The sequence below is a fragment of the Triplophysa dalaica genome, chromosome 7, assembly GCF_015846415.1.
Source record: "Triplophysa dalaica isolate WHDGS20190420 chromosome 7, ASM1584641v1, whole genome shotgun sequence".
NCBI lineage: Eukaryota > Metazoa > Chordata > Actinopteri > Cypriniformes > Nemacheilidae > Triplophysa > Triplophysa dalaica.
In genome coordinates, this window is record NC_079548.1 from 5,741,749 (window position 1) to 5,756,200 (window position 14,452).

General features: G+C 36.0%; 2 protein-coding genes across 2 annotated transcripts; both read right to left on the bottom strand.

The window, feature by feature from the left end:
* Positions 1-6,682: 6,682 nt before the first annotated feature.
* Positions 6,683-10,727, bottom strand: LOC130426578 (gastrula zinc finger protein XlCGF8.2DB-like). Its single transcript, XM_056753434.1, has 2 exons — positions 10,687-10,727; positions 6,683-8,942 (listed from the first exon to the last, which is right to left on the bottom strand). The coding sequence occupies exon 2, from the start codon at positions 8,864-8,866 to the stop codon at positions 7,964-7,966; it is 903 nt and encodes a 300-aa protein (XP_056609412.1). The 5' UTR covers positions 8,867-8,942; positions 10,687-10,727; the 3' UTR covers positions 6,683-7,963.
* Positions 10,728-11,830: 1,103 nt separating this feature from the next.
* LOC130426579 (gastrula zinc finger protein XlCGF7.1-like) lies at positions 11,831-13,471 on the bottom strand. The gene is made up of 2 exons (XM_056753435.1): positions 13,346-13,471; positions 11,831-12,680 (listed from the first exon to the last, which is right to left on the bottom strand). The coding sequence occupies exon 2, from the start codon at positions 12,587-12,589 to the stop codon at positions 11,831-11,833; it is 759 nt and encodes a 252-aa protein (XP_056609413.1). The 5' UTR covers positions 12,590-12,680; positions 13,346-13,471.
* Between the last annotated feature and the right edge of the window lie 981 nt (positions 13,472-14,452).

Here is a 14,452-nt window from a genome sequence, read left to right on the forward strand (position 1 = left end):
CTTGCTTAACTTAAAGTTTACCTGTGCATTAATACAACAAGTGTTAGAAAAACATTTGAAGTGGATCAACAGTGAACTGAGCTCTTGAGCCGTTCATGTCTGTCACGACTGACAGACAGACCCAAGCAAAGACAGCAGGCCTTAGAAAATTCGAGAGTCCATATTATGACAGTAAGGCTAAATTCAATGCCACGCTGAGACTCATAATCCAGACAACCGTAAGAATGACATGCATGTAAAGTAAAGGCATTTGTTCTCAGTAATTTGAGTTACTGATTTTACTAATTTCAGTATGAACACAAAATGAAATACTTTGAAGAATTTAGGAAAGCAAACAGTTCTGGGGCACCCAGAAGTAGGAGTGAAAGTCAATGATGTCCTAAAAAGTCTCAGATGCTAACGTTTCCCAAATATCTTTTTTTAGTGTTCAACAGAACAAAGACACTTGTACAGGTTTGGAAAACCTGTAATCCATGACAGAATTTTCATTTTTGTGTAGGGTAGGCCTATCCCTTTAAGATGCCCTAAGATCTTCATTTTAAAAAATATAACAATACTTGTAAATTAAAAGAAAAAAATTATTTATTTACTAAACAACTGCTGTTCCTTATAGACACTGGTTAATTCCACAGAACTGAAACCACAATGACCCAACCTTCCCCTCTCGCTATTTCAACACTGACAAATAATGACATACATGTTCCTGTGAAAAGTGTTACCAGAGGTGCCCAAGATAGATTTAAGTTTAGATATTTGCAGAACACAGTTTAATACTTTCACAAAACTTCTCACAGTAAAGTAGAGGTTGGTAAAACCAAATTTGTTTTAAAAGCACAATGGTCTCTTACAAGTTTCTAACAAAAGGACATGCTATCACCATAACATCACTTTGCAACAGTGTAAGCACCATACAAATAAACTTGAATTGAATCAAATCGACTTCAGACAAAATAAATCATCAACGTTAACTAGACTGAAACCTCTGTTCATTCTCATTAATGTATAAAAAGAAATGAAGACAAACTAGTTTGTAATAATGATAACTTCAGGTTTTCAGAGTTGTTTAATCCTCCTCTGGTGAGATTTTGAGAGATTTAAGGGTGTACTGTAATGTGCAGCTGATTCCATTCAAGGCTGTGTGACCGTAAACCACATGATTTGGCAAACTGGTATGTATTTCCCTTATCTGAACCCATGTACTAAATACCTACTTCTGTTTGGACCTTCTGTAAAGATTTAAACTCTGAGCTGCATGAAAAGATACAAAAAATACAGGAACAACAAATGGCCTAATGTCGTACACAATGTGACTTCAAGAGATGTGCAGTAAAATACAGAGAGAAGAAGATAATACTCAAAGAGTACTAGAAGAAGAGAACTGAACTCCATACTGATCTGATGACACACACTTCAACAAACACACTGGGCCGGCTCCTGGCATGGGCAGGCCCTAAACGTCTGTCTTGCCCACCCAATGAAAATAAAAATTGCAGTATTTTTCTATTGGATGGAAGCAACGCTACTCTTCACTCACGTATCGTCTTTAGTTTGTGACAGAGAATCATGCTACATACTATGGTGGAAGCAAAATTCAGTGCAAAGGAGTTTATTATAAACAGCATGTAGATTCATTTATTATAACGGGAGTTTTTGCAGTCTTATTTTGTGCTGTTAACAAACAGCTATCATTTGCTTGTTGCAATAGGCTTGATTTTTACCTGTTGACCGTCAGAATGACTGAATGCTCCATATTCCAAAGCCCAATCACCCCAATTCATGTTGCAGGTGGTAGCGAAACATTGTGCCATATAGTTTAGTTTAGGCGCGCTGCACGCTCACGAACCTTATTGCAGTGTAAAAGATTCATTAATTAAAACAGGATTTTTTGCCAAATTAGACAGAAGTCAGTGATCGTTCAGTGATGGGGATTGTTCTTATCCAACTTTTTAGGCTTATATTTATGTCCGGTTTACATAACAGATTTATTAATGCGTAAAACATCTATAAAATCAAACCCTTTATAAAAGACAACTATACTTTAGTACTACAACTAGTACATTATATAAAAGGCAATAGTTATTTTGTTTAAATCTCTCAGTCTTCTGTAATGAAAGCGTGTTTTTTTTGTAACATCATAAATCATTTAAATCCCATATGTAATGAAGTCATATATTGCAATGTATGTTAAATTCCAACAAAAGCAAACCTTAAGGGACAGTCTGCAATAAAAAATAAAAAATAAGGGTTATTTCATAAAACATTTGTTTTTCTTTTTCGTTTTTGCTGCTATTGTGTGGTAAATGCCCACCCAGGATATATCCTAGCTTTTACACCTGGCAGGAACAAGGCCTGCTAGGCCCTATCGTACACCCGGCTCAACGCGGCGCAAGTGTTTTTGCTAGTTTCAGCCCAACGCAGTTCTCTTTTTCCCGTCCTGGAAAATAGCAAATGCATTTGCACTCATTTTTGTGCCCATGGGCGTGTTGGTCTAAAAAATGCTGTTTCAGATCCTAGTATTTGTAAGTAATTTAGTAATAAATAATGAATGAGGAAATATTTTAATGTGTAACTGTTAAGCACTTTCTTTTCATGTTTGTGTGTCACAATGTGTATATTGCTTTGCAACACACCATAAAAGGTTCTTCATAACAAAAACATACTGTTAGGTCATATTCTATAAGAAAAATGGGAGATAAGTTAAGCATGTGCACCATAAAAATGTGTAAAAAAACACAATTAAAGCTCTAATATTATAATTCATCATGGCAACAACAACCAAAGAGGTCCTTAAAAATAGATCAAATTAAGAAACACACGACCCTGAATTAGTGTCAACTACTGCTAAATAACCTGAAAATATGTCATATTACGTGGCAAACTCACTTGTTCGCTGTCAAAAACGCTAGCTCACACTGCTGTTTAATAATCGCTGAAAACCTGCGGTTTGTTGAGAAGACATGAGCTGTTACTTTTCTAAGTAGTCTGACTTACAATTCTGAAAATTAAATAGACAGACACGTCACTTGGGTTATATAAATTGAGGAATTAGCCCTCAGATAACCATGGAAATCACATCGCAATTTGTAAACAGTGGTCCAGAAGCACTCAGAGTTTTTATTTTTTATTATCATTAGTTTATAAATCAAAGCAATAACAGGAAAATTATCGCTGAGTTATCGCTGCCTTGAAACAAATGTTAGAGAACCACCACCGACAGATGTATGTGATCATTTTAATTATATTTAGGTATGGATGCAGTAGCACATTTAATTTTTTTTACACAACATAAACATGAAACTGACGCTGTTAACTTCAAACGTTTCAGTGTTCTGGCGCATATTATTAATTTTTGTCACTGAAACAAAGCTCAAAGCTGAAACCCTGCAGTAGTGGCTTAAGGACAACTTCGTCAATAACCTTTTCATGTGCTCCTCATGACGTCATTTGTCTTAACTCTTTCCACACTTATAGGGTATGTGAAAGGCTTGCCTGCTTCTGTTATTTGCTTTCTTTTTTGGAAGAAAGTCTTGCTCTTATGTGAACTACTCAAAAGATCTTTCTAACAAATAAAGATTTAGATATTTTTTGTTAACGGCTTCACTGAACATCACTGTGTGATTTGGTGGATCAGACCTGCCAAAATAAATATTTTCACATCAACATCTCTTAACAAAACAAGGTTATAATATTAATAAGGACAGATAGTATGCAAACATTTTACTATGTTGTTATTGATCCAAAATGATACCATCCTGTTATTGTGAATAAAAAAAGCTTTGAATCTAAATATCCTGCAGACTTAAATGTCTTCTGTCAGAGATGAAGAGGGGAAAGGAGGCAGGAGACCAAGTTGATGTTATAATAAATGAGCCTTTGAGAAAGTTTATTAGGGAAAATCAGGGTTGCATTTAGATGCTTATTCTTTACATGAGAAAAGATGTAAACTACATCTACGAAAACAGACCATACACAAATTTAATACAACCCCATAAAAATTGGCTATATCGTTAAAATTGGCTATACAAATCCAATGAGCAAAATTTAAATGACAAAAAGCCTCACCAATCATTCAAGAATGGACACCAACCTCTTTGTATCTGAATATCTTCATGTTTCATTCTACATGGGTCTGGATCACTCCTTCTTTTTAACAATTCTATTTTTCTTCACAAAATCGTGTCACACTGAATTAGCTTCACTTGAAGGATTATAAGAATTATTCTTGTATGTCTCTCTGTGGTATGGAGGAACAGATCTGCAAACTATTTAAGTACATTTTCATATTAACAACTTTCAAAAAACGTTGCAATAAAAAAGGTTAAATCTTAGAACTAATGTCACAGTTAAACTATATTTGTTAAAGTATAATGGTAAATTATACATTTTCTGTTACTTTTTACTAGACAAATACCATGGTTAACTTTCAAAGGTACACTTCATAAATAGTATTAATGCATTAAAGTAGCTTGTACATTTATAAAATAGGCTAATAAGGTTAAACAAATGTACATAATTTTGGCTGATTTTGGAAAAAAAACTTTACATCGGGCTCTGTATAATGATACAGCACAAGCCGGTCAATTTTCCTTCTGTTTCGTGACATTGATATTTTAATTATTCTTTATTATCACAAAAATTAGGCTTGAGTAACAGTGATAAAAAGATAAAAAGATGTCGATAGACATTTCCTAGATTCTAGAACGCGTTATGGTTTTCCTCTGCAGTGCGTATTTGGAGTTTCCGCACGAGAGCGCCATCTGGCTTTCGGATGCAGCAGCATTTTCCTGTACTTCACTCAAAAGCTGTCCATAAATCACTTGAGATTTTCTCTGACAGCCCTACCGTCAGGATTATAATATAATGCAATATAATGTTAATATATTATACTACTGAAAACTATAAAGTTTAGTCTCAACCTCACAAAACTTTAGTTAGCTTTAGCTAACAGTTAGCTTAACTAAAAGCTGGAGACCCTTGCCTCATCCGCAACAACACTCCGGGTAAGCAAATTATGGAAAGATATGATGCATGGCTAAAATACAATGCTTAAAAAATCCAGTCAATGTTGAAGTGAGGTTACTTGTGATGTAGTATGTTCACAGCAAATATGAGTGTACAATGTGATATTCGAACTAAACGGGGGAAAAATCCCTAGCGCTGTCCCAAATGACATCCTTAAACATCGCAAGGCACAATGCGTATGAATAAAAATCAACTTGTACATTGTACATTTAATGTAGTGTTGTCCAGCAATATATTAGAGAGGAAAGTTTTGCATGATCAGCCTCTAAACCATGCCTACCATCCGCTACCTTAGCGAAACGTCGACTGTTGTTGAGTGCGTGAAGTGTCCATGTTCAACACTTCATATTTTGGGTTGAAGAAGTGCATCATCCGGGTCATTAAAGCGCACTTATTTTTTGAAGATTTTCAATGTGAACGCACTACTCACACTATTTATACTACTAAAATGGCAAAGAATACTGCATAAGTACTTGATTTGGGACGCAGCTACTCGCTTTGTAATCTGGCGAACGTAATCCCTATTTACTTGAATTACTCACTTTCTAGCGTGTTTTACAGATGATTTAAATAAAGACCTTTGGGCATAAAAAATTAAGAAATACTATACAATAAACATAAGATAAAGATAGAGAGAGTGAAGCTATGTGTGTATGTAAATATGTACAAGTAAAAAAATTGAATAGACTCTTGTAGTACAATGTATGTGCTATATACAGCAGAATGAAATATAATTTACAGAAATAGTTGTATAAAAATAGACAGTGTATTATCTGTAGGATATAATTAATATAGCACTTTATCTATTATTATTGCACAGAGTTTTATTATTATTAATATTAAAAATGTATCATTATTGCACAGTGTTGCTAGCAGGAAATTCATACGGTTAATGAAGGGCTCAGTGTCAAGGAATCACAGCGACACCTAGCGTGTTTAAGCCCTATAACACCTTTACATTTCAGGCATTTGTCTAGGCATTAGGCTTTATCCAAAGCGACTTACATTGATTTATCCCATACATTTTACATAGGTTTTTGCAATCCCCTGGGCTCGCACCCACAACCTTGCTTTGTTAATGTAATGCTCATACCACTGAGCTACAGGAAAGCGTCATGCATCACCATCACCACACATTCATTTTGGACTATTTTCAATTTACGTACAGCTACAAAAAACATACTTACACAGGAATTAAGTGATTCTGATTTGATGGATTTTTTTATATGGCGAAAGACAACCATCACTGACAGGCGTTTGTGAATATTTCCAATCAATTACACACAATGTGTCAGTAACTTTACAGCTGTGGCACTTGGATTGAGTGTATTACTATTATTGTCACAAATTAATTCTTAAGACTGATGACTTCATATTTACATGCAGATGAGAATTGTGAATATAATATAACGATTCTAAGAAAACAACAAGATTTAGTCACTCTGCTTCACATCTAAATCCCCATCTTTAAACAGCTTTGTACTTCAATACATTACAGTTTGCACTGTAGATTTTATTAATTATATCTTAATTAAAGATCATTAATAAAGCTCTGAATTACTTTGTGACCTATATGGATTAAACGCAAAAAGAAACAAACAAGCGCTTTTTTTTACTGGACTTTGATGTCAATGTTGGGTGTCTGACACAGAGACATAGATAAATTTTAAATATTCAGTTTATTCAAATATTATTATAAAAAAATAAACATTGCAAATATTAAATCAAAAGAGGTCTGGGCAATGCTTTTTAGACTCATTTGTGAATTGAATTTTAAACAATAATCTCATTTATGTCTATATTATAACACAGGTTGCAGCTAAAAATCATTACTGCTCTACTGAAGAAATAATGTCAACATTTTGATTGGTTGATTAACAGCAAATCTACATTTTAGAGTGAAAACTCTCTCCACACTGAAGGCATGTTCATGAACCCTGTCCAGTGTGGATTTTCTTGTGCAACTCTAGACTAGTTTTTTGTATGAAACTCTTTCCGCACTGAGGACATGTGTATGGGCGCTCTCCGGTGTAATGATATTACCGTAAATACTGTTAAACGGGCCGCAAACTCTTTCGTTGACCGATATTGCCTTAATGATAGTTATACACGCGCACTCCCACTTGTCCGCAGTCAAAAACGAGATCGCTGATGTTTCATGATTACAACTGAAATCCCGCGGTCTGACTTTTTATTATTTATTTTTATATTATTAGATGTATTAAATGGTGAGAGATGTTAAACAACCACAAAGGACAGGTGTTTGTGAATATTTTTTATAAATTATACAGAATCTATCAGTCACACAGGGATTCAGTGTGTTATTATCTTAAAGGGAGAGTTCAACCAAAAATGAAAGTTCTGTCAACATTTACTCACACTCAGGTTGTTCCAAGCCTGGATACATTTCTTTGTTCTGCTGAACACAAACAAAGATATTTGGAAGAGAGTCAGTAACCAAACAGATATCATTTCCAATTGTCTCCCACACAGTATGTATTTTCCCTACTCTGCCAGTAAATCGGGGGACGGGATGTGTTTGGTTACTGACATTCTTCCAAATATTGTCCATTGCATTCAGCAGAACTTAGAAATGTGTAGAGATTTGTACCTGAAGGCGAGTAAATGATGACAACATTTTCATTTGTGGGTAAACTATCCCTTTAAGACTGATGACTTCATGTTTCGTGCAGGTGAGAACTGTGAATATAAAATAAAGATTCTAAGAAAACAACAAGATTTAGTCACTCTGCATCACATCTAATTCCCCATTTGTAACTAGCTTTATCCTTAATACAGTACATTTTGCATTGTAGAGCATAAATATAGCTCTGAATTACTGTGTGACCTAAATGCATTGGAAGCATGGAGAAACAAACTCATGATTTTCTTACTCTTATGGTAACAACTCTTTCCGCGTTAAACGCATGTTCGAAGACACTCAAGTGTGAATTTTCTTGTGCAACTCTAGACTTGCCTTTTGTTTGAAACTCTTTTCACAATGAGGACATGCGTACGGGCGCTCTCCAGTGTGAACTCTCCTGTGTCCCTCAAAATTACTTTTGCTTGTAAAACTCTTTCCACACTGAGGACATGTGTATGGGCACTCTCCAGTGTGAATTCTCATATGCGTCTCAATATTTGATTTCTGTATGAAACTCTTTCCACACTGAGAACATACGTATGGGCGCTCTCCAGTGTGTATTCTCATGTGATCCGCAAGCGCTGATTTGCGTTTGAAACTTTTTCCACACTGAGAACATGTGTATGGCCGCTCTTCAGTGTGAATTCTCACGTGTGCTATAAGATTATTTTCCTGTGCGAAACTCTTTCCACACTGAGGACACACAAACGGGCGCTCTCCAGTGTGAATTCGCATGTGCTGCTCAAGCGTTGTTTTGCGTTTGAAACCCTTTCCACACTGAGGACATGTGTATGGCCGCTCTTCAGTGTGAATTCTCATGTGGACATTAAGATGATTTTTCTGTATAAAACTCTTTCCACAAGGATGGCATGTGTATGGGCGCTCTCCATTGTGAATTCTCACATGCTTTTTAAGTGATGATTTCCATTTGAAACTCTTTTCACATTGAGGACATGTGTATGGGCGCTTTTCAGAGTGAATTCCCAAGTGCACCTTAAGCGATGATTTCCTTGTCAAACTTTTTCCACATTGAGGACACGGGTATCCGCGCTCTTTACTGTGAATTTTCATGTGCACCTCAAGATGACTTTTCTGTTTGAAACTCTTTCCACACTGAGGGCAGGTGAAAGGCTCGTCTTCTTTCCTCCTTTGATTTATTTTTGAAGAGAAAGTCTTGTTCCTCTGCAAACTACTGGACATTTCTAGCAATACAAGATTTGAGGTTTATTCATTCATGGCTTCACTAAACATATCTGTGTGGTACGGTGGACAACACCTGCCAAAATAAATACATTTTTAAATTTACAACACAATATTTTAACAAAAAAAAGGCATCCACATTTGCATACTACTTGTCCTAAATTAAATGTACGTCAGTACATCAGTATGGGCCAAATCATAGTATGTTCATGTTGAAATAATGAATTAAGAAATACTTCAAGGTGAGCTTAAATTTAATGTGGGTAACTGTTAACCACGTTCTTAGCGTGTAGATCACAATGCGTATATATTGCTTTGCTGCTATACACCAAAAAGTAAGTACTTTTTCATAGAAAACAATGCTTTAACGTTATAAGTAGGGATCAATGTTGGGTAAGTTACTCTGAAAAAGTAATTAATTACTAGTTACTCATTACATATTCAATAGTGTAATTAGATTACTGTCCACATTACTCTGTCCAAAAAGTATTTAGTTACTCATTACTAATTACTTTCTATATCCTACATCGACCTTTATTAGTTAATTGATTTAAGAATATACATGAAACAGCTTATTGAATTCATTCAAATAATAATATTAACTGACCAAAGTACTACAAATGTGAGAATTATCATTAAAGCACAGATTTTAAAGTTAGACTTTGAATTTTGAAGTCAATTACGCTATTGCACACGTATATATTTAACAAAGTATTTAGTTTAATTAAATCAAAAGTAACTGTATTTAAAATACAGAAAACATATGAGTAATCCCTTACTTTACTTTTTTCAAGAGAAAAGTAATTAAATTACAGTAACTAATTACTTAGTAACTAGTTACACCCAACACTGGTAGGGATGTTAGTTGAGGACACAACATGAATTACGCATGACCATTGCCAGCGTGACTTGAGCAGGATGTAAAGGATTGGTAAGGTTTTATTAAAAATATATTATGTTAAATAGTTAAAAACTACAGCTAACCGTTTTACCTTTTATATACGACGTTATAAAGACAATTAACAAAAATGTATATACATCATACGGAGTTTGTGTGAGAAAGAAACAAGCTCGCATTACAGCAGGGAATGGTAACATAATAAAAAGCGCGAGCGCTTCATGATCAACCAGTGTTTCGCAACATCTCTTCGCGACTCAACAAAGACAATAAACCCCAAATAAATACTAAACAAAAATACATTATAAACACTAGATTTGTTGCCTCTAGTTGGAACATTACTGATTATTAGGACTAATGTTGTCTTTTTTCATGTTCCGCGAGTGTCTGAATTTGCAGATCGCAAACACACAACAAACTCGCGTTAGTCCGTAACAAAGTCTTTTACAATGAAAAATGCAGCGAAGTTTTAATGGTAGGAATGGCCCCATTTTTAAACAAAGTTTTCGCGCATAGCCGGTCTTAATATCTCTACCAGGTCTCATCTTTTGGCAAACAACGAGTCTTTCTTTTCCCAACTAAACACACAGTGTCTTCGCGGCATGGACACGAGGCGTTTCAGGCAGGGTTCGCATACCCTTTTAGATAAAATGCATCTTTTTTTTTTATTTTAGCAGTTCTACATGTCTAATACATGAATGTACATGTAGTAATACATGGGGCAACTTATAACACACCAAAGTCAAAGAAAAACACGTACTCGTGCCATATGACCCCTTTAACAAATAACCTTTATTATGTATTTGCAGAAGGCTAGTAGAGGTCTTTATCGTTGAATACAATTGATAAACATACGACCGTGATTTAGTATCATCTATAACAGTTAAAATAACCTGAAAAAAAAAACATTGTGTATTTTTACCTTCAAAAATCTGCTCGGTTAGCGCAGCTTCTCTGTTGTTGCTGATGTTACCGTAAATACAAGCGTACATGTGCCACACACTCTTTCATTGGCCTAATATTACCGCAATGACAGCTATACACGCGCAATTGCACGCGTCCACAGTGAAAAACGCGATCGATACAGATCACACAGCTGTCTCATGATTGACAGCTCAAATACTGCGTTTGGTCTGTTGATGAGGCCTATCAATATTGAATGTGAGGCAGCTCTGAGCAAAAAAGGTGAGGAGGCTTGAAGAATAATTGTTAAATTTGTAAATATACACAAGTTAGTAGTGCACACTACAAATTAAGTGCAAATAATGAGGAGCAGAGGCTTATTTTTGAGCAAACTGTTGCACATCATTGTTTCCTGTCTTCCAAATATCTTTCATCAGATTTTTTCTTTATAGATTTTCCACAACATAAGCGTGAGTAACTGTAGACCGAACTTTCATGTTTGGGTGTAGTATCCCTTTAATGTGATCCACATTGGCTAAGCCATAGACTTCATGCCGCCTCCCTTTTAAAATAAAATGCTTTTCTACATGACAGAGGAGAGAAATCATTCTATGGTAATTATGGTATCAAATACACGTTATTATGCAAATAAACATACACATACATTAAAAAGTAATGGCTGTAATCATTGAATTACAAATACTGTGACAGAAGACCTAAACTACTGTGCAAAAATAAAAATTTGTGCATAAATTCTTCAATTCATGCATAACTTACAACGCCCAAGTGTAAGCATCATTTTATAGACTGTTTGATCTGGAGAGTGTCCTCTTATATTTTCCGTAGCACTTAAACATGAGTCAGGGAACTCATGAATATTCATGTTTGTTAGGTCCAGCATCAAAGAAAATCTAGGAACCTAATATTTCCGAACACCCCGTGGATGTATGAGGCTATAGACCTCAGCGTGCCTTCCCTTTGGAACTGCAGATAATGTCGTTGAGAGGTCCAGCCAGTGCTTGGGCTTGAACCCAATTGAACATCTCTGTAGAAATCTGAAAATGTCTTTCTAGTGATGGTCATTCAATCGAGTTCAAGGGGATCTGAGGAGGAATAAAAATAGCCAAATGCAGATGTGTACCATTACCACACTGAAGTTATGTTCATGGATGCTCTCCATCATGAATCCTCATGTGCCGATTTATTGTTGGTTTGCATTTGAAACTCTTTCCACACTGAGGACATGTATATGGGCGCTCTCCAGTGTGAATTCTTATGTGCACTTTAAGATTATTTTTCAGTTTAAAACTCTTTTCACACTGAGGACATGTGTACGGGCAATCTACAGTGTGAATTCCCATGTGCTTCTCAAGCGTCGTCTTCTGTTTAAAACCCTTTTCACACTGTGGACATACATATGGGCGCTCTCCAGTGTGAATTCTCATATGCGACGCAAGATTAGATTTATTTTTGAAACTCTTTCCACACCGAGGACATATGTATGGGCGCTCTCCAGTGTGAATTGTCATATGTGCTGCAAGATTTGAATGATCTTTGAAACTCTTTCCACACTGAGGACATGTGTATGGACGCTCTCCGGTGTGAATTCTCATGTGTCCCTCAAACTGACTTTTGCGTTTGAAACTCTTTTCACAATGAGTACATGCGTATGGGCGCTCACCGGTGTGAATTCTCAAATGTGCCTTAATATTTGATTTATCTCTGAAAATTTTTCCACACTGGGGGCATGTGTATGGGCACACCCCGGTGTCAGTTCTCATGTGGCCCTCAAAATGACGTATGTATTTGAAACTCTTTCCACACTGAGGGCAGATGAGAGACTTGCCATCTTCTGTGATTTGCTTTCTTTTTGTTGGGAATATCTTGTTCTTCTGCCCACTACTTGAAGACATTACTAGCATAACAAGATTCTGGGGATTCTGACACGGATGTTTCTCCCGAACTTCATTCAGGGCTTCGCTGATCTTGGCTGTGTGGTATGGTGGAACAGATCTGCCAAAATAGATACATTTTCAAATGAATAACTCTTAACAAAATATTTTAAAAAGAAGGTTAAAACATTAACTGGGACGGATACAAATTGGGGTAAAGTTTTCAGTTTAAACCACTTAACATGCACCAGGCCCATGGAAAAGGTGTTTTATATCATGTTTGCATTTTTATTACCTTTGTTTTACATTATCATTCTATCAACTTTTTATACTTTTACAAACTATGCATCATTTGAAAGCTGAAACACTCGACATTTATGTTCTGAACATGCTTGCTTAAATGTGAGGGGTAAATGCCGTGTACAAGACACCTCGACAGTGAGATATTTCCCAGCAAGAACATAGAAGTAATGTCTGGATTTACTAACATTTAATGTATTAAAACATTACAAGTATCTAATAACATTAAAAGAGCACAGTTCCATACAAATGCAAACAGCGTTTCAAGAGTCACACTTCATAAATAGTAGTACGTGTGTTTATAAGTTACACAGTCAAACAAATTATTTCAAACGTGGCTAACTTCAGCAAGTAACCCTGCCATTGTGTATCACTTCTAAAGATGGCTTGAAGATCTTTAACGATACAATTGATAACCATATGCTACAATTCTCAGCTATAACGCTTTAAAAAACCTGAAAACGTGACATTTTGTTATGCTTTTACCTCAACCATTGCTGATCAAAGAACCGCTTTGTAAACAACGCAGCTTCTCTGTTGTTGCAGTTGAACGCACGCACTCTTTCGTTGACCTGGTATTGCCGTAATGATAGTTATAGACGCGCACTCTCACATATCCCCACACAGAGACGCGTTCGATACAGATCACTAAGGATTCATGATGGACCGCTGAAATAATGTGACTTTACGACACATGAGCGGATACTTTTCTAAATGATCTGACTTGAAATAATATAGAAAAAGGGAACATTTAAATTATTCTCTATTATTTCGTTTCACCTCGGGATGCTCATCCCATTTAAATGCAGTAACGCGCTTCCCTTGCGTTACAATTCGCATACTTATACTTGCCCTAGTAGGTACTGTTTTTGTGTTGAAATAGTATGTAGTTTTGATTACATGGCAAAAAAAGATCGCACAAACTGGGCATGCTAACAGGAAGCGGAAGTGGGCGTAGACTACACTGCAGCCAGAACTGTCAAACACATCAAAACACAGCTTTTCTTTCCATTAAAGCATTTATTCATTCATTATTTCGTATTTAACGTGTACTGCATACATACATTTGTTAATTTAGTGACGCATCAGTTTTATAATGTGTTAATGGAGTGGAGCGTCATTAAACTCCGTCTACTTGTGGTGAGTTGTGGGTAATATCAGCGGTCAGAGTGCGCATCATTCTGCTCTTCGAATTTCTTCCGGAAGTAGTAGAGCATCCGGGAATCTTTGGAATACTATTTTCAACATACAACTATTTGTGACGTACTAATTCTACTGTCGAATACTATTAGCACGGATAGTATGCCGATTGGAACGCAGGGAACGTAAATATCCCGCGAAAGTACGTTTATGTGTTTGTGCCTGTTGACGATTATTTTCTACTATCTTCGTTTAAAGAGATAAAACGAACATTGCATGAATACGAAATAAACATGATGAACTGGGTTTTTTGTTCTCTTCCATTTTATAAAACAACACATAAAGCCACGCAAGTGTAATATAATCGTCCGCGACAGTGCTGTCAGACCCGGGCTATATACGTCAGTAGTTTTCATGTGACGTCATGCAGTAGGGGAACGCCCCCTGGAGGGC

Bases quoted from the DNA above. Each gene is read 5' to 3' on its own strand.
- LOC130426578 (XM_056753434.1), bottom strand. From the start codon at position 8,866: ATGTCCAGTAGTTTGCAGAGGAACAAGACTTTCTCTTCAAAAATAAAT.
- LOC130426579 (XM_056753435.1), bottom strand. From the start codon at position 12,589: ATGCTAGTAATGTCTTCAAGTAGTGGGCAGAAGAACAAGATATTCCCA.